Source organism: Thermobia domestica, chromosome 1, assembly GCF_964235325.1.
Source record: "Thermobia domestica chromosome 1, izTheDome1.hap1.1, whole genome shotgun sequence".
Taxonomy (NCBI): Eukaryota; Metazoa; Arthropoda; class Insecta; order Zygentoma; family Lepismatidae; genus Thermobia; species Thermobia domestica.
Genome location: NC_137454.1, coordinates 30,344,590 through 30,369,691, shown reverse-complemented (window position 1 = coordinate 30,369,691; position 25,102 = coordinate 30,344,590). Strand labels below are relative to the sequence as shown.

Here is a 25,102-nt window from a genome sequence, read left to right as displayed (position 1 = left end):
AAAATTAATTTGATGTTAAACATTTATTAGATAAGTGTTACGTAAATGCAGTACGCACTTGTATTTTTTTTCAATCGAGAAAATCATTGCTAGTTGTGTATTTTTTTGGTGAAAATTTTATAGTTCATAAGGTTATCATTACTATTGTTTGAAAATATACTATGATTAATCAGATTTTCTGTAACTTGGCTAGTTTTTGATGGAACCAACAGTATCTAACATAGCTTTTACTCACTGTGTATATTGTTTAAATAATTGATAAATTAGGACTTTAATATTAAATTAATTGAGGGAACCAAAATACAGAGAAAACAAGAATCACTGCCTGTCTTTATAACATCAAGATGGCCGGTAAATTAAAAAGATAGAACAAGTTTCTACATTTCATTTCTTTCTCATGAAACATAGTACTTTATTCACACAAAATCATTGAATTTAGTGCATTAAAAAATAATAATAATAATAATAATAATAATGCAATTGACAGTCAGCGTTTTTATACAATTACACGAGAGACCATACATTCAGCCTTGGACTCTGTAGTGACAGTATTAAGCATATACAAAAAAGAAAAATACAACTAACACGCTTACTCCCATATTCTTGTTCGTTGCCTTAGCCAGGATTAGAATCAAACTTCGACCGAGAATAAGAATCAGAACGAGTTTTTGGGCTATTCCACACCTTTTTATATTGACTAGTTTACACTATTTTGAACGCTGAGATTCTGGAATAACCTTGTTTTTTGTTTTTTATAATTTACACTAATGACTTAAGTGATTTAGTGGCCATCTTCAGATTTCTACCTGAAGACTAATTGATTGTAAATATACTTAATGTATCTACTAAAATATGTAACAAACTCATTCTCTCTCCATTACGATATCCATCATCAAATTTACAAATTGTATTTTTGCTTAGAATAATTCTCTTATGTCCGTTTCAAGACAGAACAAAATAATATTGCTTGCTTAAGTCTCCTTTCCACCTTGGAATAAAATTGTTACTATATTTTAAATAAAATTGAAATATTTTGTTATCCCCCACCCCCTCAATCCTTGTAATTTCGTTGCTATATGTACATATGTACATTTCTTATCTTTCTCCTAGGCTTGCTGCAAAATTGCTTCGCTTGGTGAATGAGCACAAACGAATCGATGGAACGTATCACAGAGACTGTATAACAAAGGAAGAGGAGTACCTACAAAGAATTAACGACCTCCAACAAAATAACACTGTGTTAAAAGAAAAGTTGTATATTGCCAAAAAGCAACTAACTTCGTTGTCTGCTGTCCCTGGAAGTTCCAAACCACGTTCGGGTTCCAAGCCTTCTTCGACATCCAGAGTTGGGTTAGTATTCTTTTGGTTTCTAGATTTTTAATGTATCTCATTATTAGAGCCCGGATTTATAAGCGCAATCAAACAATAAAATAAACATGCAAATATGCACGATAAATTAAAACAATAAGAATCAAAAATAAGCAAAAACATAAACACGAAAATAAAATGAAGTATTTGTTTTTGGTGAAATCCTACTTTATTCGTGGGTGTTACAGTATATAAGGGAAGCCATCCTAACATTTTCTTGTGTGGGGGGCGCGGTGGCTCAGTGGTAGAGCGTTCACCTTCGGTGCTTGGGGTTCCTGGTTCGATCCCAGCTCGCGCCGTGTGGACCTTGTGGTGCACAAACACCGTGCTCGTGGGTTTTCTCGGGGTTCTCCCGTTTCCTCCCACTTTCTTCATTCCACCACTTCACTCATTTCTCATTGTCACCGTCTCCTTTAGCCTAACCGGCATAACCGTGGGACGTTAAACTTAAAGATTTCATTTTCTTTCATTTTCTTGTGTGAAACTCCTGCATGTCACTGAAAAATAATTGGTACAGTAGAAATGTTCTTTTCACGTCGCATAAGTCACAGGAACATGTGAAAAGCAACACAATTCTTCTTCGGTAAATTTCTCTTCAATATATGTTTCTACACTGGAAGGCTTTCCGGAATTTTCACAGTGCTTTGTATCCAGGATTTTTAGTAATACCTAGTTAAGCTTATCAAGTGCAATTTTTAGCAATACAATGTATCTCTGAAGGAAATATTACTGAAATTTCTTCTATCAGAGAAAGTGAATGTTGTAAGGATTTATTTCGGTCTTCAGATTGTTTTATAAAATCGAGTAGTTTGGAGAAGTGATTACGGATGTCCTGCGGAAAGTATGGAATCAGTGATAATAACGGCAGTGCATAAGAGTGCAATATGCACTTTTAATATAGTACTAGCTGAACCTCCACTCTGTACACAGCGCGTCTTTCACATATGAGCATGAATTTCCTTGTCATTCCTCACATCATCTATACTTGTCTCATTACTGACACAATTACCCCCGCCAAGTGAACTTTGTGATGGACAAACACCGTGTGCGTGGGTTTTCTCGGGGTTCTCCCGTTTCCCCCCACTTTCTTCATTCCACCATTTGATTCATTACTCCTCATCACCTTCTCCTTTAGAGTAACCGGCATAACCGTGAGACATAAAACTCAAAGATTTCATTTCATTTTTTAAAAAATTTCAGTACTTCCATCTTACCCCTAAAAAATGTAAAAAAAAAATAAATAAATAACGGCCATTTTTTCAAAACATTCAATTAGAACTGAACAATCTATACAGAATTTGCAATCGATTAGTGAAAGCAACATCATTCTAGAGCTTGTGGTTTCCGAGATATCATTTTGTCAAAAGAATTGGCGACAAACATATAAACTTTTCGTGACCACAAACATATAAAACTAGCATTTTAATATATAAATTTTTGAGTAAAATATCCAATTTTAACTGAAAATCGTAAAATAAGCAAGCAAAATATTTAAAACAAAACAGAATAAGCATTTTAAACACTATCAATCATGGCTAAAATTGTTTGTCAGGATATGTACTATGAAGTACATTTTGCATACTTTTAGAAGTAATGCAAATATATATATATATATATATATATGCATTTTGCTTAGAAATTCGGCCACTACTTATTATCTTTGTCATAAATTTTCAATTCCCGATTAATTAAATTACTATTTAAATGTAATTTATTCAATTCATTTAGTACAATATCAGCTTTGAACGAGTAAACACTTGGGCATTGCTTCAATGTAGTAGTTTTTAAGTTTAACTTTTTTTCAGTTAGTGTGATGGAAGTTCTAAAGAAGGTTGGGTTGGAATGGAAAGATCGAAGACTCATAAGGAACTTAGTATATATGAACCAACAAGTAAGTTATACAATAGGGGAGAAAATGATAGCGGAGAGTTCGATAGGGACTTTGTCTCTCGCTTACATGATTTAATATCTATCTTGAAGCGATAGTAAAAAAGAACCAACAAAATGAAGACGGTATTTCAGTAGGAGGTAGAATGATTAGGTGTATACGGTTTGGAGATGATATGGCGTTTGTTACAGAATCTGAAGAGAACATCAATAAGATGTTGGAAAACTTGAGAAAGGGATATGAAGATTATGGGATGAAGATGAATGTTAGACAGACAAAAGCCATGGTGATTGGAACGAAGGGGTCGGTGTCAAATATAGAAGTAGGAGGGAAGAAAATAGAACTGGTAACTAGTTTTCGATACCTGGGTAGTATTATTAGTGTTGATATGACTGGTGGAAATAAAAGCAAGGATAGGAATGGCGAAATAAGCCTTTAGGAAAAAGAAAATGTTATTTTGTGGGACCTTGAATAAAGAGTTGAGAAAAAAGTCTTATAAAATGCTTCGTGTGGAGTATTGTGCTGTGTGGGGCAGAAATTTGGACATTAGGCAAAAAGGATGAAAAACGACTGGAAGCTTTCAAAATGTGGGTATGGAGAAGAATGGAAAGAATTAGCTGAGTCGAGCGGAAAACGAATGAGAGAGTGTTAGAAATGCTGGAGGAGAAAAGAACAATTTTAGATATTATTAAGAAGAGGAAGAGAAACTGGTTGGGACATTGGATAGAAAAAACTGTATCATTAGGGATGTGCTAGAGGGTATGGTGGCCGGAAAAAGAGGGAGAGGGCGAAGGAGACTACAATTAATGGACTATATCTTAGAACAGAAAAATCGTACGTAAAGACGAAGAAGTTAGCGGAAGACCGTAGAGCATGGAAGCTTCTCAGTTGCAGCAAGTGACCTGCCAATAATGACAGAATACCAACAATGATGAATTTACTACCGTCTTATACCAACCAAATTCGATTATTGTATTCAGAACTATTTCTAAGAGAAAAGGAACTTTTTCAGAAATAGCCACCGGTATAGTACAAATATCGGATCATAATTGATGTAGGAATGTTTGTGCTCTTGGCTAATTTTCTTCCTTTTGCGGGAGTGCTGTGAAGACTAATTTTCTTCATGTTGTAGAGGAGTGCTATGAAGGCTAATTTTCTTCATGTTGTAAGAGTGATATGAAGGCTTTTTTTTTTCATATTGCAGGAGTGCTTGTTGTATGAGTGATATGAAGGTTTTTCTTTCATCATATTGCAGGAGTGCTATGAAAAGAGGTGCCGATTCCGATGGAGATTTAATGCGAATCACTTCTCTATCGTCTCCGCAACATCAGGATTCGAAAATGATGGAATTGCAAAGTATCAATCATCGATTAGAAGAGGAGGTATCCGCGTTACAAGAACAAATAAATCTTTATCAGCAGGTAAGGTGTTAAATTATTATCTGTACATGTGTTATTTTTATTTATTCAGGTCTAACACAATATTACCTCTGTGAAAGGTAATGTTACCTGATTTCTGGAAGCTGTAAGAAGTTATAATTGGGGAAATATCAATTGACGATTACAAATTAAATATCTGCAATGAAACGATAATTAGCAAATTCTCAGTTCTTGTACAAGGAGTGGAGGTAGACTTAATACAACGACCCTGCAGCAGTTCTATCCCATGCTAATAAAACATTTTGTCTTGTGTTGCAAACCATGCATCTGCAGCTGCTACGACGTCATTAGTGACTGAATTCAGTTCCTTTCAGTTGCATCTTAAGTTTTGGAAAAAGATAATAGTCTGAGGGGGCCAGATCTGGAGAATAGGGGAATGGTCAATGATATCGAACTTCAGTTCACACAGTCTGTGCATTGCGGGGGCTGCTTTGTGGCAAGGAGCACTGTCTTGCAAAGGTTATGCGTTTGGACAGTTTTCTTCTTCTCTTTTTCTTCAATGCGGTACGCAGTTTTTCCAGCAGGTTCACATATCATTCGGGATTCAATGTAGTACCTTTTTCAAGATATTCAATCAGTATCACACCCTTCCAATCCAAAATAATGACAGTCATCACTTTCCCAGTGGATTTTTCTCTGCGACATTTTTTTTCGGCCTTGGTGACCCGCTATGGAACCACTGCATAAACTTGAGTTTTGGTCTCGGGATAATACACATATAAGTTAATTGCGTTTCATCAACAGCAACAATTTGTTTATAAAGTTGGAAGCAGTCACTGAAAAATGGCGCAACACGCTTTGCACACAGTCCCGTCTTATCCGCTTCTGATCAGTTGTGAGTAGATTGGGCATCCACTTCGTCGACAATTTTTTCATATCAAGTGCTTCATGCATGATGTAGTGTACGCACTCTACACTAGTGAACACACTCCACTCCACTCCACCCTAGAGTCTTTGTAATACGTGACAGACTAGTTCGCCTGTCTGTAAAGATCATGGTCGTGGACACGATCCACAATTTGGACGATTATTACTGTTTTGGTTCTTCTACACCTTTCCTCATCTTTGGTGCTCCTCCTGCCTCTCCTGAACTCTGCTGCTCACGATTTCACTTTACTATATGAAAGACAGTCATTGGCCATTGTCTTTGTCAATTCATAAAAAAATTCCTTCGCTATCATATTCTTTGAGAAGAGGTATTTGATGTCTACTCTCTTCTCACATTTGTTAAATGTCATAATGTGCTCCGCCATGGTTACTTGAAACCTGCAACAAAAGAAAAGTATTTGAAATACATTTACGATTTTTGCAAAACATAATCTAAAATACAGTTACATAATATACTGTAAATATTTTGAAATATGAATTCATTTACTGTGTTAGGTCGGAAACTTATCCAACCCCTGCCGTATGTGCTATATCCCTAAGCTTGATTGTCAGTCTGAACTTAGGTGCATCTCAATAAATTTCTGTTTTGTGGATGCCCATTTAAACAATTGCTTCCTGCTGATCAAGTAGCTTACACACGCGCCTTTAGTACACGGGGTCCTAGATTTGATTCCGGGTGGAAAAATCTTGAAATTTGGACGCATTACGGTGGTTCGGATTTCACTTTAAAGTGTAGATTCACGTCTTACATAGCTTCAATGCTGCAAAGGGACGCTAAACTCTGATTGACCAACCTATTAAACCCCAAGGAAGACGAATTGGTCACATTGTCCCTATTTTTCTTGTCTGGCCCCTTCTAGCTGTGGTAGTTAAATTGGTTATTGCTTGTCTTCAAGCACAGTATTCACATAAAATTAATATAATGTGGAATATTGTATGTATGTGTGTGTGTGTTTGTTTTATTTTTTAACAAAATGCAAGTATAATTCTGACTTTTTAGCCCGCTGGTCTAGTGGCTAGCGTGTACGCCTTTGGTGGACGTGGTCCCGGGTTCAATACCCGATGGGAGACAACAAAATATTTAATTTCACAATAATTCACTTACAGTAAACATTCATCTCCTTTAGCCTAAAGGGCGTAACGTGGGTCATTGACTAAAGTATTTAATTTCATTTCATTTCGTTTCACTGGACAAGGAAGAATATATAGTTTTGAATCCTTACTTGCTCCATGGAGGATTAAATATTAATTGAAATATATATGCGTGAAATGTTCAAATAATTATGTTGAGGATTTGATTGTCGTTTCTACTTTTTTTTTAATTTACCGGTTTTTTTTATTAGCTTTCTTCTAAATAATGGAATTGAAGTAATGTTTTTTAAGCACTCAATTAAACCCTTTATACAAATTGACACAAATTTGTATACTTCTTCAATGTATACTGTCTAGGGAGGACTTTGTTCATCCGGTAAGGTACACCTGTTCCCTAAGTTGAATTGTAGAACATCTGCCTAACAATTAGTGGAGAAGGGGCACAGGAAGAAACTATTCGCCAGTCAAGCAATCAGCAACATTGTTCCATATACATTATGTGAAAGTAAAATAATTTGAACGTGCCAAATGAACTGACAGGATACATATTTAATAATAAAATAATAACCTTGAACTCCGCTTAAACGCCAGTTTTTGCTAATTTAATCTTATACATTTCAACGACATTTTGCCATCATCATTAGTATATGGTTGTTAAGAGAGTTATATTGGTTTGTGGACTCACATAACGGTTTTTTGTCTAGTCCTTAAAGAAAACACTATTATATTTCGTTAACAGGATAATGTACAATTTAAAGTTATTAATCCAATAAACTACTTGAAGGGTTGATGAACTTCGGTCTACACAATGTGTGGTCTCGGTGTTTACGTCTTTGGATAAGTATTTCGTGGATAATGAACCATCCGCAGAGGTATTGGGTGACGTGGAAGTTCATCAACCGTGGTTTATTAGAGTAATATATTTATAGAGATTTGCTTTTGTCATTAACCAATGGTGTTTTGGTGCTCTCCAAGAAAGTAGTCACATTGGTAGTGGTTGCGAAACTGCCTTCCCCGGTTTAACAGTTGATATTGGAGTTGAAGTGAGTGGAAGCTTAAATTTTTAAAAATAGTGCAACTTCATCGAATGACAGACATTGAATATTGAAGGATTTAAACCAAGGAGTAACTGTTATTTCGGTTGTTCGAGGCCATGTAAGCATTTTGATTAAGAGAACAGGGGTAAAATAGTTGGTTCTTCCTGTTGGATGTTGAGGGCAGAAAGAGTTATGGTTTTGTACACATGCTCTCATCTAAAAAAAGAAGAGGAAGTTTAGAAAGTATATAGAAATGGTGATTATCTTTTAAAATAAAATTGTCATTAAAAGATTATGTATGTATACGTTATGAAGTAAACAAATAGCAAACAAAGGTAGCTTGCTTAGTAAATATAATTAGTAAATAAGATACGAGTGTTATAATTAGGTAAAGAAACATTTAACACTTCCTTTACGAATTACTTTACCAAAGGTATGAATAGGAGGAAATTACACATTATGTGACGCGGAAATTTATTAGCCCTTCAAATGGTTTACCGGAGTAATAAATTGACAGTTTTTTTCTGTTAGTCAGTGTCGACATCAAAGTTCTAAAATTGGGAAGCACGTCGCGAATGGCGGCAAACCGCATCCCTCTTTGAAGTCTCCAGTGTGTTGCACGATTTGCTTATTTGTTTGAAGATTAAAAAAAAAAAAAAAAGTCATTTAGATGCAAGAACATGTATTCACAATACCATGTGTTATTGTAGTAGATCAGCAATTATCTTCGACTTATGACTGAACATGCAAGGTACTGCCCTCTTCGAATTTTCTTGGGGGTATAGGATACACCTGCTCTTCACTTAATGATCGAAGGTACGAAATGCTACATCTAAAATTTTGTATAGCTAGTAGAATGTAGCTACAACAATATGTTGTCAAAGATATGTTATTAAAATAGGACTTTATATATATCACTACTGTCTAGTACATATACTTAGTGAAATCTATATGATACTTATGAAATGAAGAAACGTATGTATTTGGATTGTAATTTACATGAAAATTGTTATCCAGGAAACTTATTAGTAAGAGAAATTTTGACCTATAAATGTGGGAATATTGGACAATGAGTAGCATTAGGAGATAGACATTGATATGTAAAATCTCTCCATTTTGCTCCATTTGGAGCTTTGGTTACCAATTATTTTGGGCAAGTATTCTATTATTTCAATGCGCTCCTATTGTATAAGCCCGGTGCATATTTAGCTGCGGATAGTCAATTTGATTACATTTGAGCATAATAGGCCTTCAGTTAATAATCATTTATTTTCTCCCTTTTACATATTATCTTTGAGGAATAAAATTATTATAATATTTTTGTTAGAAATTAATCTCTTTAATTCACGTGACAAAAATAATTCATTTAAATATATATCATTAAGCGTACTATCTAATACGTCGTCCGTTTCTTATACAGCGGACTAACAAGTGGCTTTTTACTTTGAAGGCATTCTTTAAATTCTTGTATAAGTCACAAGTAATAGAGGATCAGTAACAATAAATATACTATTGCATAATCATATATCCACCATAGTCTTACGTACGGAATTATTGAACGCAATTTTAAAATACTTTACTCAGTACAAATAGTGGAAACTATTCAAGAAGTGGGAAATAATTGATGTTTTCAACATTGATCAGTCTACTTAATACTTTACTCAGCACAAATAGTGGAAACTATTCAAGAAGTAGTAAATAATTGATGTTTTCAACATTGATCAGTCTACTTAATACTTTACTCAGCACAAACAGTGGAAACTATTCAAGAAGTAGGAAATAATTGATGTTTCCAACATTGATCAGTCTACTTAATACTTTACTCAGCACAAATAGTGGAAACTATTCAAGAAGTGGAAAATAATTGATGTTTCCAACATTGATCAGTCTACTTAATACTTTACTCAGCACAAATAGTGGAAACTATTCAAGAAGTGGAAAATAATTGATGTTTCCAACATTGATCAGTTTACTTAATACTTTACTCAGCACAAATAGTGGAAACTATTCAAGAAGTAGGAAATAATTGATGTTTCCAACATTGATCAGTCTACTTAATACTTTACTTAGCACAAATAGTGGAAACTATTCAAGAAGTGGAAAATAATTGATGTTTCCAACATTGATCAGTCTACTTAATACTTTACTCAGCACAAATAGTGGAAAATAATTGATGTTTCCAACATTGATCAGTTTACTTAATACTTTACTCAGCACAAATAGTGGAAACTATTCAAGAAGTGGAAAATAATTGATGTTTCCAACATTGATCAGTCTACTTAATACTTTACTCAGCACAAATAGTGGAAACTATTCAAGAAGTAGTAAATAATTGATGTTTCCAACATTGATCAGTCTACTTCAGTTTCAATTTCTCAGTCGATTCTGTAAAAATCATTGGGTTACATACCTATTAATATGCGTTCTTATTAACAGTGTAATTTCAAACTGACATAAAAAACTGAGTAAATAGGTGAAGAATTGGCTAGCTTCATTTCTTGTATACGTATAATATTTATTAAATCGTAAAATAGGAACATAATAATATTTTCATGATGCTTTGAAATTCCAGTATGCCTTCAATTTCATATAAATGAGATTGTTTGTGAAACAAATGAGTAATTCATTGGACCATTTATTTTCTCCCTTTTACATATTATCTTTGAGGAATAAAATTATTATAATATTTTTGTTAGAAATTAATCTCTTTAATTCACGTACACAAATAGTCTTACCTACGGAATTATTGAACGCAATTTTAAAATACTTTACTCAGCACAAATAGTGGAAACTATTCAAGAAGTAGGAAATAATTGATGTTTCCAATATTGATCAGTCTACTTAATACTTTACTCAGCACAAATAGTGGAAACTATTCAAGAAGTAGGAAATAATTGATGTTTTCAACATTGATCAGTCTACTTAATACTTTACTCAGCACAAATAGTGGAAACTATTCAAGAAGTAGGAAATAATTGATGTTTTCAACATTGATCAGTCTACTTAATACTTTACTCAGCACAAATAGTGGAAACTATTCAAGAAGTAGGAAATAATTGATGTTTCCAACATTGATCAGTCTACTTAATACTTTACTCAGCACAAATAGTGGAAACTATTCAAGAAGTGGAAAATAATTAATGTTTCCAACATTGATCAGTCTACTTAATACTTTACTCAGCACAAATAGTGGAAAATAATTGATGTTTCCAACATTGATCAGTTTACTTAATACTTTACTCAGCACAAATAGTGGAAACTATTCAAGAAGTGGAAAATAATTGATGTTTCCAACATTGATCAGTCTACTTAATACTTTACTCAGCACAAATAGTGGAAACTATTCAAGAAGTAGTAAATAATTGATGTTTTCAACATTGATCAGTCTACTTAATACTTTACTCAGCACAAATAGTGGAAACTATTCAAGAAGTAGGAAATAATTGATGTTTCCAACATTGATCAGTCTTCTTAATATTTTACTCAGCACAAATAGTGGAAACTATTCAAGAAGTGGGAAATAATTGATGTTTTCAACATTGATCAGTCTACTTAATACTTTACTCAGCGCAAATAGTGGAAACTATTCAAGAAGTAGTAAATAATTGATGTTTCCAACATTGATCAGTCTACTTAATACTTTACTCAGCACAAATAGTGGAAACTATTCAAGAAGTGGGAAATAATTGATGTTTTCAACATTGATCAGTCTACTTAATACTTTACTCAGCACAAATAGTGGAAACTATTCAAGAAGTAGTAAATAATTGATGTTTCCAACATTGATCAGTCTACTTCAGTTTCAATTTCTCAGTCGATTCTGTAAAAATCATTGGGTTACATACCTATTAATATGCGTTCTTATTAACAGTGTAATTTCAAACTGACTTAAAAAACTGAGTAAATAGGTGAAGAATTGGCTAGCTTCATTTCTTGTATACGTATAATATTTATTAAATCGTAAAATAGGAACATAATAATATTTTCATGATGCTTTGAAATTCCAGTATGCCTTCAATTTCATATAAATGAGATTGTTTGTGAAACAAATGAGTAATTCATTGGACCATTTATTTTCTCCCTTTTACATATTATCTTTGAGGAATAAAATTATAATATTTTTGTTAGAAATTAATCTCTTTAATTCACGTACACAAATAGTCTTACCTACGGAATTATTGAACGCAATTTTAAAATACTTTACTCAGCACAAATAGTGGAAACTATTCAAGAAGTGGGAAATAATTGATGTTTCCAATATTGATCAGTCTACTTAATACTTTACTCAGCACAAATAGTGGAAACTATTCAAGAAGTAGGAAATAATTGATGTTTCCAACATTGATCAGTCTACTTAATACTTTACTCAGCACAAATAGTGGAAACTATTCAAGAAGTGGGAAATAATTGATGTTTTCAACATTGATCAGTCTACTTAATACTTTACTCAGCACAAATAGTGGAAACTATTCAAGAAGTAGGAAATAATTGATGTTTTCAACATTGATCAGTCTACTTAATACTTTACTCAGCAAAAATAGTGGAAACTATTCAAGAAGTAGGAAATAATTGATGTTTCCAACATTGATCAGTCTACTTAATACTTTACTCAGCACAAATAGTGGAAACTATTCAAGAAGTGGAAAATAATTGATGTTTCCAACATTGATCAGTCTACTTAATACTTTACTCAGCACAAATAGTGGAAACTATTCAAGAAGTGGAAAATAATTGATGTTTCCAACATTGATCAGTTTACTTAATACTTTACTCAGCACAAATAGTGGAAACTATTCAAGAAGTGGAAAATAATTGATGTTTCCAACATTGATCAGTCTACTTAATACTTTACTCAGCACAAATAGTGGAAACTATTCAAGAAGTAGTAAATAATTGATGTTTTCAACATTGATCAGTCTACTTAATACTTTACTCAGCACAAATAGTGGAAACTATTCAAGAAGTAGGAAATAATTGATGTTTCCAACATTGATCAGTCTCCTTAATACTTTACTCAGCACAAATAGTGGAAACTATTCAAGAAGTGGGAAATAATTGATGTTTTCAACATTGATCAGTCTACTAAATACTTTACTCAGCGCAAATAGTGGAAACTATTCAAGAAGTAGGAAATAATTGATGTTTCCAACATTGATCAGTCTACTTAATACTTTACTCAGCACAAATAGTGGAAACTATTCAAGAAGTGGGAAATAATTGATGTTTTCAACATTGATCAGTCTACTTAATACTTTACTCAGCACAAATAGTGGAAACTATTCAAGAAGTAGGAAATAATTGATGTTTCCAACATTGATCAGTCTACTTAATACTTTACTCAGCACAAATAGTGGAAACTATTCAAGAAGTGGGAAATAATTGATGTTTTCAACATTGATCAGTCTACTTAATACTTTACTCAGCACAAATAGTGGAAACTATTCAAGAAGTAGTAAATAATTGATGTTTCCAACATTGATCAGTCTACTTCAGTTTCAATTTCTCAGTCGATTCTGTAAAAATCATTGGGTTACATACCTATTAATATGCGTTCTTATTAACAGTGTAATTTCAAACTGACATAAAAAACTGAGTAAATAGGTGAAGAATTGGCTAGCTTCATTTCTTGTATACGTATAATATTTATTAAATCGTAAAATAGGGACATAATAATATTTTCATGATGCTTTGAAATTCCAGTATGCCTTCAATTTCATATAAATGAGATTGTTTGTGAAACAAATGAGTAATTCATTGGACCATTTATTTTCAGCACTAAACCGTAGAGAAGGTTAATTTAATAATAGTAGAAGTGTGATTAAGTAGTACGTAAGTAGTAACGTTTCAAGGACTGTTCTATGAGGCGATCGGACGCTAGAAAGACTTACGCTGTTGCCAAATCTTACATGAACATCAATCAGGGTTGCAGACTCCATATGAAAACAACTAAATTTTTTCGTTGGATCGTTCCTAGTTCTATACAGTAATAAATTTATATATATATATATTTATTTATTTATTTATTTATTTTAAAGATTTTTCTTCATATTAATTTTGAAAGCATGTGCCTTTGTGACTACATTATAGAGCCGCTTCTGCTGTTTACGAAGTTTAATAGTAGGTTATTTTTTGAAGGGCTAGAAAGAATCAAAAATTGTTTCCCTGTTTATTTCTATGTCTGTACTTCTGGATATCATCATTGCTTAATAGATTACCTACAGTGTTGTTCAGATTAGCGGGTTTGTATAATACTCAAGATGCAAAATACTAATCTGTCCGTGCAATACAGCGCTAAAATGAAACTAAATGATTTTCTATTCGAGAAATCGAAAGACTAATATTTTCAAATTTTTATTGGTTTTAAAATACAGTGCAATCTCGTTAATACGAACTTGGATAATTCGAAATATTGGATAATTCGAACAGAAGTCAATTCCCCTAGAAAACTGTATTGAAAACAATAGTAAAAATTGTGGATAAATCGAACTTTTGAACCTATGTTTTGGATAATTCGAAGTAAATACAGTTGAAAATTTTTAATTTTGGACAAATGTAAACAGAGAAATACAGTTTTAATGTGTTTTCAGTTATCCAGATGCAGCCATAAGCCATAGGGAAGAGTAACACAAAAGATAAATAGAAAATCTATGTAATGATCAAGATAAAGGTAAGTTGGGGAAGAAGTGAAGATAGAGAACGTGTGCCAATCTCATCTTGTTTCAGAATTGGTTGAAAATTTAAGATGAATTATTGATAAAGTCAACCAAATGTTATTAATATCGTATTCCACGCAATACATGAAATTCTAGATTTATTGACCGTACAAAAACAATCAAATTTAAGCAAATGAGGTTTACGACTTCTTAAAAGTGAGAACAGAATATTCAAATTGTTACTGGTGTGTAATTGTTTGGGCTATTCAATGTATGTTGTAGTGTTGTACGTAAATATATTTTCCATTGTACACGTAGTTTGAATTATGTGGAGTCAATGTCGTTTGTTAGTTTGCGGTATTCGATCACGCAAATAATAAGATGATTTAAAGGTAAAGTCTACACCATATAAATATGTTTTTGATGCACAGTATTTTGGTTTGTTTGTTGTTATATATGTGAAAATGAATGTTGTTGGATAATTCGAATTTAGGATAATTCGAAGTTTTTTTCGTGTCCCCTTGGACTTCGAATTAAAAAGAGTCCACTGTATATTTAATTTAATTTGAGGTATAATGCTATATTTAAATCTAGACACACTTTCTTACAAGGTTGCCTATAATCTTTATTATAAATTAACTAGAAATGTTACAGTTTTGGAAGTATATCACTTCCTTCTTCAGACTAATTCTCCAACTCCTAGTTAATTTATAATAAAGATTATAGACAGCCTTGTAAGAAAGTATGTGTAGTTTGTGTTTAAGATGGACACAAGGCCTTTTTATCATAAATCTAGACTTGGTAAAAGTTTCCTTGTTAAGAAGTTTGGTTACCAAATCAAACTCCTCCACGATATGTACACTGTGATACTGCTACTCTTGTTTCGTCCTTCATCATAGGACATTGAGATGTTGCGGGAACAGAGTAAAGTGCGAATTGCCGAATTAGAAGAGGAGGTTCAAGTGTTACGATCGGACATTAGCCAAGGACACTGTCAAAATATTGCAGAAAATGTTGAGTTAATTTGCCTTCGACGTGGAAGCAAACAGTTGAAAGCACAACTAGAGACAGTGGAAGCACAAAAACAGCTGCTAGAGAATGAAGTTAAAAGCCTTAATACATTCATAGAGCGTATGAGTGAAGAAAAAGGTAAGTTTATAAGTTTATTTTTATGCTTACTCAAAGAGATTATGTTGCTATACAAAGTTCTTAAAATACATTTTCCTTACATACGAGGAGATGATGATAGTTTTTGCCTCCGAGGTGATAAAATAAACTACAAATCACAGAGATTCAAGAATGTACTATGAAATGAAAACTTACACAATTCTCTACAATACTATGTACTCATTTTTCCACATAGTAGCCATTTACTGTAGTGTATTTGTATTGTATTTATTTACTCCATTTGAAACCAAGATACATTTGGTATTTGGAGGGTTCAGACAGTCCTCTTTCTTACAGTAAATACACTTAGAAAAAGAAATATGTTACTACTATTTAATATACATTATTGTAAAGATAATCTGCTACGCTGTAATATACTTTATCCACCAGGAATCTCTTGAGTTTCTTTTTAAAAACATTTATATTTTCTTCATTTTTTATTTCTCTGGGCAGCTTATTGTAAATTTGTACTCCCATATGGCTTGGGCCTTCCTGTACTAATGTCAGTTTTGTAAAATATTGTCTTCTTTCATTTTGTTGTCTGGTATTATATACGTGATTTATTTGGGTTCCATCTTTCAGTTTAGCTGCATAGATTGCAGTTTCATATACATAAATAGATGGTAGGGTAAGGATGTGGTGCTGTTTAAATTTTTCTTTGCATGATGTTCTCATGTGTAGACCAAATATTATCCGTATTGCTTGCTTCTGTTTCATGAAGACTGCTTTGCTGCTTGAAGATTTGCCCCAGAAAATGATGCCGTAATTTAGTATAGGTTGTATAAGCCCGTAGTATACTTGGATCAAAGCTTTAGTATTTAACGTTTCTTTTAGTATCCTGAGTGCATAAAGTCTGGAATTTAATTTTACTATTATTTCTTTAACGTGGGTTTCCCAAGTTAGATTTTCATTTATATGTAATCCTAAAAATTTAATTTCATGGGTGAAATCTAGTTTTAGATTGGTCAATTTATTTTTGGTTTCTTTTATTTTCGTGTTTTGTTTTGTGTGAAAAAGTAGGTATTTTGTTTTTGTGTTGTTTATGCATAAGCAGTTACTTTCGAACCATTTTTTGGCTTGATCCAATACTCTACATGTGTTGTTCCTTAGCTCACTTACGGTTTTACCTTCTACAATTACGCTTGTGTCATCTGCATATAAAATTACTTCAAAATTCTTCAATATTCCAGGAAAATCATTTATATACAGTAGAAATAGGATTGGACCTAATATTGAGCCCTGAGGCACGCCGTTGCGGACTTGTCTTGGGTTTGATAAATATGTTTTTACATTCCCATTTTGTATGTGGGAGACTTCAACTGCTTGCGTCCTCCCCTGTAAATAGGTTTCCATCAGCTGTAGCACTTTCCCCCTTATGCCATAATGCTCAAGTTTTCGTAAGAGTATTTTGTGGTTAACTAGATCGAAAGCTTTGCTTAAATCATAGAAAATGCCTAAGATTAGTATTTTATCATTTAGCCCTTTTAGTATGTTTTTTATAAGCGTATATGTTGCCGTAGTTGTGTTTTTTCCAGTTACAAAACCGTGTTGTTCATGGTATAGTATCTGCTGCTTGTTCAAGAAATTTATTAGTCTCTTTTTAATTAGTTTCTCAAATATTTTATTTATTGGGTGTAAGAGTGATATCGGTCTGTAATTTTGTATCAATGTTCTGTCTCCCTGTTTAAAGATTGGTTTTATTTTAGCTTCTTTTAATTTTGTTGGATATTTTCCTGTATTGAGACTTTCATTAAATAGGTATGTGAGTATAGGTACTAAATTCTGGCTGTTCTGCTTGATTATTTCAATTGGAATTTCGTCGCTTGTAGCTTTATTTGGGTTTAATCTATTTATTTCATAAAATACCTCATGTTCTATTATCGGCATGAGGAACATAGTTTTACATGTCCTAGGTTTAAAATTTCTTAATAGTTCAATAGCCTTTTCGCTATCTTGCGTCTTATTCGTTAATTTATCTGCAATATCGATAAAGTAATCATTAAATATTTCTGCTATTTGGTCAGGATTCGTGATCTGTATCTGATTAACGTAAAGACTAATATTGTTTTGTGTACGTTTATTTTCCCTTCGTGTATTTTGATTAACTACCTTCCACAATGTTTTTGTTTTGTTATTTGCTGTCATTATTTTGTTTGTGTAGTAACCTTGTCTAATATTACGTAATTTTCTTTTGTATTGATTTATAAATACTTTATTTAGTGTTTTATTTAGTGTAGTATTTCCTGTTTGTTGGGAGTTTTACATTTGCGCCAACGATAAACAAGTCGTTTCATTCCATCGGCGTAAAACTCAGGATCATGTGAACGTAACCAAGAGCGAACAACAGTCTCAATTTCTGCATCACAGGTGTAGTGTGTGCCCTTCAAATGTTTCTTCAATTTTGGAAACAAAAACAAATCATTAGGGGCAAGATCACGGCTGTAAGGTGGGTGGGTAGCACAGTGAACTTCATGGTTTCAAGAGCAGCTGTAGTAATGTGGCTTGTGTGTAGTCTTGCATTGTCATGGTGTAGGTTGAGTTGATTTTGAGTTTAACGTCCCGTTCAGCAGCGAGGCTATATGAGACGTGGACCTACTGATTAACGTGGCATCCGAACCACATGAGCTCCCGCCGGGAATCGAACCCGGGCCTCCCACGCCAAAGGCGCGTACGCTAACCGCTTAGCCACGAAGGAGCTCCTGTCATGGTGTAGGAGGACAGCCACTCCCTGTTGAACCTTCTTGACAGTGCCCTTAATCTTCTCGGTGTTGTCATATACGATTCAAGGTTTGCACTTTTCCTGTTAAAAAAAAAAAAAAAAAGTCTCGGCTATCCCAGAACACTGTTAGGAGCACTTTCCCTGCTGATGGCACTTTTTTGGGTCTTTGAGAACCACTGTAGCGAAATTCAATGGATTGTGTTTTGTTTTCAGGGTAATAATGATGGGACTATTACTGATCACCTGTGACAATTCTTTGCAGAAATGCATCTTCTTCAGCTTCGTAACGCTGCAGAAGTTGTTGACAAATGTGTAACCTCTTCTGTTTCATTTCTTCTGTCAACAGACAAGGCACCCAACGAGCACACATCTTGCAGTACCTTAAGGTTAGGGTAAAGGGACAAGTTTTGCCGATAGATGTCACTACAGTCTTCGTATCTCTCCCATGTATTTTTTACCTTTCACGAAAATTTACAATTTCTTTTATAAATGTCAACCTAGAGGCTTCAAATTTTTAGAGAAGGAACTTCATAACCTATTAAAGAGAACTATCCGTGCTGATATTTTTATTTAGAATTTTCTTCATTGTTGAAACTGTTCCATCGTTAAAGGTTTAAATATCCATTTCAACAATCAAGCAATTTCAACAATAAAGAAAATTCTAAATAAAAAATCGGCACGGATTATTGCCTTCGATAGATTATGAAGTTCCTTTTCTAAAAATTTGAAGTTTGTAGGTTGAAGTGTGTAAGAGAAATCGTGAATTTTCGTGAAAGATAAAAAATACATAGGAGAGATACGAAGTCAGTAGTGCCATCTATCGGAAAAACTTGTCCCTTTAAACCAACCTTAAACATTGAATAATTTGTGCCACCCTTTCACATGAAATACCAAGCGTATTGGACAGTTCCTGCTATATGATTCTTCGATTCTGACGTATCAGTTCATCAGCACGTTATTTGTAATGATCATCTCTCACATCACTGGTCTTCCTGTATGGGGTTCACTGTTCAGTGATGAGGTGCCCGGATCTGCGTCCTTGACCTTTCGGGCCCAACGCCTCACTGTACACACATCAACACATGCCGCACCATACACTTGAACCGTTTGATGATGAATGTTTGATAGGAGGAATACCCTCTACTGTCAGAAATTCTACGATTGCTCGCTGTTTTAACCGTATATCCAAACATACTGTAATGTGTACACCTGTAGCTTCTCAGAATACCGGCACACTTGCCTCAAACTTGGAACATCTCAAGGTTACAGATCATCAGTCACACTGCTGCCTGAAATTGACGATTTCTGAAGGTACCTGAAAAAAAAAAAAAAAAGGAGGCAAAAATTATGACCATGTCCTTGTATTGTGTTACAATTATGTATTGAAATCCATATCTGTACTTATACTGCCTGCTGTTATAAAGCAATGCCTGATTATAGAGTTTAACAAAAAAGTCCAAATATGGGGTATATAAATATATATAGATATATATATATTGGTGAGTGTAGATTCTCGTGCATAATTTTCGACCAGATCGAGAACTTTTTTTGTAAATTTAAAATTTGATGCCCTACAATAACCACGCCATCTATTAAGATAAACTGATAAATAAACATAGGATCTTTAGGTAAAAACCTATTTTTTCTTAGCTCAGAATGAAAAATAAAGTCGTATATGAAGGTTTTATGACAAATTAAAGCACTAGCATCAAGTTTTATTTTGTCTAAAAATGCCTAATTGAACGTTAGATCTTATTTTTGCCTATTTTGCGCAAAGTAAACATGTGAAAATTTTCGAAAGGTTAAACACGAGAAAACCTCGAAAAAATTTAGTGAAAGATGCTTATAACGTTAGTGCTGCCAAAGAGTTGATGAATGATTCTTCTGTCCGTACTGATTTGGCATATATTAGCTCGCACTACACATTTTTTGTTCGGATTATTGCATAATTAGAGGCCTCGGGAATATCACTTTCTAAAAATAAAGCTTATTCAAGAAGTGAAGCAAAAAGTTGTGGAAGTGACCGGTGAAGTTGGAAAGAAAGTAAAGGTAAAACTTGAAAGTGTATTGGAAAAGAACTTGACTCAAGAGTTTGTGTGCACCAGAAGATATTTTGGCTAGGAAACAAAATGAACACAAATGCGAAATACCAATCAAACATGTACCCAAGTTGAAGTTTGCCCCATCACGTCAATTGATGTGGAATGTTCATTCTCTATGTACAAGCTTATCCTCACCAACAAGAACAAACGCCACCGTTTCACAATAGAAAACCTGGAAAAAGTCTTTGTTATTTACTGTGAGACCAGTTACGACTTATGTGGTGCAGACATGTGAAGGTGTGTCTTGTGCTAAAGATTTATCTACAAACATATAGTAGTTTTATTAAAAATTCTTATTTTTATCAATACTTCAATATTGAGCAGGTTAAAATGTAAGGTAACATGACGTGTGTGCATGCATTTCTGTATGTAAGTTTGTATTCAGACCATAATGCATCATTCCATTCAAAAATAAGTACCTTTTACAAGAATCTATTTTTTTCATTTTTAGTGCCTAATTTAGTATTTTTGGCACCGATTTTAGACACCTAAAACATACTTTTTTTAGAACCTAAAAATCCGATGTCTACTGATAAACTGAAATACATACTAATAATGACACTAGTTATGATGCTACTAAAACGACAGTGTACAGTATGGTTACTGAGATATAGCGCAAAAAATATCATTAACTCTTTAGACTTCGAAGTTTTATTTAATTATAATATCGTCCCGCTTTCCGTGAAGGAAGACGTCTGCAATCTGTTAGGCTTCTCGCACTACCGTGAAACTCATACTGACTGACTTCCTGAAGCTGAAAAGGTCAGTTTACGTTGGGTTCTTTAGGCAGTTAGTCGAGGTGAAGAAAATGTCCCGGAAGACAATTGCTATTGGTCTGCCGACAAGAAATATTGCTGCAAATGGAAAATTGTTTGACTCCGTTATCACTATAAATGAAACGTTTATTCCCCAGTTCAATCCCGAAATAAACCAGGAGTCAAAACAGTAGACATCTTTTTACCCCTACCAAAAGAATTCCGCATAGTTCCCTTTATATATATATATATATATATATATATATATATATATATATATATATATATATATATATATATAAACCTTTCTATTTCACATTCTGGGATAAAAGCAGGTACTTTTAACCATCCCTGTAGCGAAAGGGCATATTATCACTGGGCAGTACTGTTTGCAATGTTTAGAGTATAAATTGCTTCCTGAATTGCAAGGAATTCGACCACAGCTCGCAAGTTCACAGTTTCTTCTGCATTGGGATAATAAACCACCAGTCGTTGGCAATGCCCTCGACTTTTGGAGCACAAACACATTAAATTTTTCCCACGCCTATTCTATTCCCCAGATCGTTTTTCCCAGGTACTTTTGCCTGTTTCCCAAGCTCAAGGATTCTCTGCAGGGTAAACATTTTTTATCCAGAAGTTTCTTTGAAACTGCCGTATGCCCCATCTCTCTCTCTCTCTCTCACACACACACACCAAAATTACTTTGCATATGCTTTTGAAAGGTGGACACATAGACTTCAATGGTATGTTGAGGTGGACAGAGATTACGTTTGAAAAGTAACGAAAAAGTCCGACACAAATATTGAATGGTACGCACCTCGTTAGATTGTTACATGAAGTTAAAACTAAATTATTTGAACCGTTTTCAAGAAAACTCGTCCGAAGAACATTTTTCCCACAACTAGTCTACCCCTTCTGAGATTTTTCAAGAGAAATGATTTACGTGTATTGTAAAATTGTTAATGAAATATTTATGAGAATGCGAGAAAAATAATCAGAGCTTATAACTAGAAAACTATCCGAAATCGAGAAAATCGCTGTTGGTGCAAACAAGTAAAGTAGGTTTTAACGGAGGTTATTGTAAATTCTGCTCTTCTTTAAAAAAGACGCTATTATTAATACATTTTCATTATACCTATTGTGTTCCAGTTTCTGAAACGTAATTGTACTATTTAAGTAGTCGTTTATGGTTAAATTGGTAGTGTATTTATTTGTCTTCCTCGTAAAGAAGGTATTATTGTTATTTCAGAGTCTTTGTTGGATGAATTGAAAAGTGAACGGATGAAGATGTTGGCCTATCAATCGGAAATTAATTCCCTACAAGGTTCTCAAGAAAATCTGAGAGACTTGCAAGAGGAAATACGGGAATTAAAAGTACGTATTTGCTACTAGTTGATATATGTACACTCATGTCCAAAATGATTGTCGCATATCTATAGCTATCTTCTTGTAAAAATATAATTTGATAATAATTTTGCAGGGTACTTTTAATACTGTTACTAGGTGTATAATCGAGAAATGTATATTTGTAGTAAATTTCATAGGAAAAGAATTATAAATATGAAAATTAGAATGAGTAAAACAAAATATTGCTAAATGGCGAAGAAAATTTTATTTTCGTTTTATTGTTCTTATTTACTGCTCTTTTGATATGAAATTTGCCACGTATATGTCTTTGTCGATTATACACATACTAACATTGTAAGAAATACCGGGCGAATTCGTTATCAAATTATATTCCTACAACAACATATTTATAAACATGCGACAATAATTTTGGACATGAGTGTACATGTAATTTATTGCGTTCATGTATTACATCCTTCTTCTCTTGTCAGTAATAATTATTATATGAAATACAAAATAAAATTGTATACAGGATTTGTACGGGAAGTAGTAGAACTGATTTTTTCCCGCCAAAACGTGGTAAAGAAGGTGGATGTTACTGCGCTGGTTGGGTAGTGGGAGGAGGGGGTCTTAGCTACCTGTGCACAAGTCGTCTCCAAGCCTTCACGGAGTAGTTCGTGTTTAAGGTGAACCCTTTTCAAGATGCCTTGCTGTGTCCACAGTGAATCGTTTGTTAGAGCATGGTTACGTGTTAAAGTTTTGCGTGAAATTGGGTGAAACTGTGGATGAGACCCATGACATGTTCAAGACTGCTTAGGGGAGTGATCCGTAAAAAGCCCGCATAAGCAAGTCGAAAATGAAATTGATGTTCGTTTATATTTTGTGACTGCAAAGGACTGGTTCACAGAGAGTTTGTAGCACCTGGTCAGACTGTGAATCCTGCATTCTATGTGGAAGCACTTGAAAGACTCAGAAAACGAATCGCCCGTGTCCGTCCAGCAATCACTGGATCATGGAAGCTTCATTACGACAATGCTCCGAGCTACAGCACCTTTGCTGTCATGGACTTTCTGACCAAATATGTCATCACACAGCTTCTCCAGCCATCTTACAATCCAGATATCGCTCCTGCAGATTTCTTCCTCTTTCTCCGACTGAAAAGGGTCATGAAAAGACAGTACCACGACTTAGTCCAGGCCATTCAAGAGGCTGTAACGAGGTAGCTGAAGGGCATTCCAGGTTTTGCTTTCCAGGGAACCTTCAGTGATTAACAGAGTCGTTGGAAACGCTATGTTGATGTAGAACAGGGCCGTGCCGTGGGGGGGAGGCGAGCGGGACGCCGGCTCCGGGCGCCAAAGTAAGGGGGCGAAAATTTCGGGAGAAAAAAATAGGAAAAATTGCTTGGAATATATGTATAGGGGCGCCGTCGTATACTCTCGCCCCGGGCACTGACTTTCCACGGCACAGCCCTGATGTAGAAGGGGCATATTTTGAAACCTATTAAGTCAATGTGTCAAAATTGTGAATATATATATTTTTTTAAATCAGTCCTACCACTTTCCGGACAAACCATCAAACCTGTATGTTAAAGAGGAGGATACTCAGTAGTTATAGTGATTATATATATAAGAAGCCATTTTGTCTATGTATGATATAATATATTTAATTTCGAATGCATCTGTACGTTAAGTGAAGAAAATCAACCTTACACCAAAAATGAATATTTATTACATATATCTGATGAACCAAACTACATACTTGTTAAACAATACTACAGTAAAAAACATAAAATTAAATCTCAATATTTGACCTATAATGGTGGCCTGTTTGGAAGGCCATCCCGTGATATTGGACATAATCATATTTGTTTCTTTAAATATAGTGGTTGTTCCTTGTATAGGTAGAAAAGTTTTTCTTTTAATGTTACAAAATTATCAGTATCTGTCCTTTTCTCAACATTCTCAGTTTACGATATATATGTAGCGATGGGTGCGTGACAACAAACCCAAGAACCTCTCTCTCTATGCGTGCAATCAGAAATAAAATAATCAAGCGAGTGACCACATCTTCCAGCAAGAAACAAGGAATAAGATCTAGGATAACCCGTTAGAAAAAGCTTATCTTATATACTGTTTCTCCTGTGTTTGTATCAGTTTCCATTTTTATGTTGGTCACGTAGGCTTATGTCCGTCTTTCTCTTCTAAATGTAGCCCTTCTATTCTAAGAAAGCTGAATAAATATTTATACCAAAAGTAAAATATTAGAAGAGAATTCTTCTTTTTAACTTTTTCCACTCTTTCCAACAAAATAATAAAATAACGTTATACATGCAGTGAAAACAATAAATTGATATAATAAAACTTAAACTTAAACAATAAACCTTAAATTGCAAGCCTCGAAAAAGTTCTTTTTTATGTTATGCGTCCTTATACAACAGCAAGGTTATGAAGAAAGGGACGTATGTGGACAAGGAGAAAGATAAAAGACCGTTTTTGGGACAAAAATTTACTTATTTTTCTACGTAGTCCCCGTTTAGATCAATGCAACGTTTTTCCAGTGGGTACATTCCTTCCCTTAAGTGAGATTTTGAATCTGCAAAATACCCCTCTAACTGCTGCCATAACCTTTTCATTGGTCTCAAAACATT

General features: G+C 33.9%; 1 protein-coding gene across 2 annotated transcripts in view; it reads left to right on the top strand.

Annotated features, from left to right (window-relative positions):
* LOC145684157 (uncharacterized) overlaps positions 1-25,102 on the top strand; it is a 143,945-nt gene that overhangs the window by 20,397 nt on the left and 98,446 nt on the right. For both annotated transcript variants that reach the window (XM_081756130.1, XM_081756140.1), the window contains exons 4-7: positions 1,111-1,350; positions 4,512-4,677; positions 15,265-15,514; positions 22,358-22,482. In XM_081756130.1, the coding sequence (XP_081612256.1) occupies positions 1,111-1,350; positions 4,512-4,677; positions 15,265-15,514; positions 22,358-22,482 (781 nt within the window). The remainder of the gene's footprint in view (positions 1-1,110; positions 1,351-4,511; positions 4,678-15,264; positions 15,515-22,357; positions 22,483-25,102) is intronic.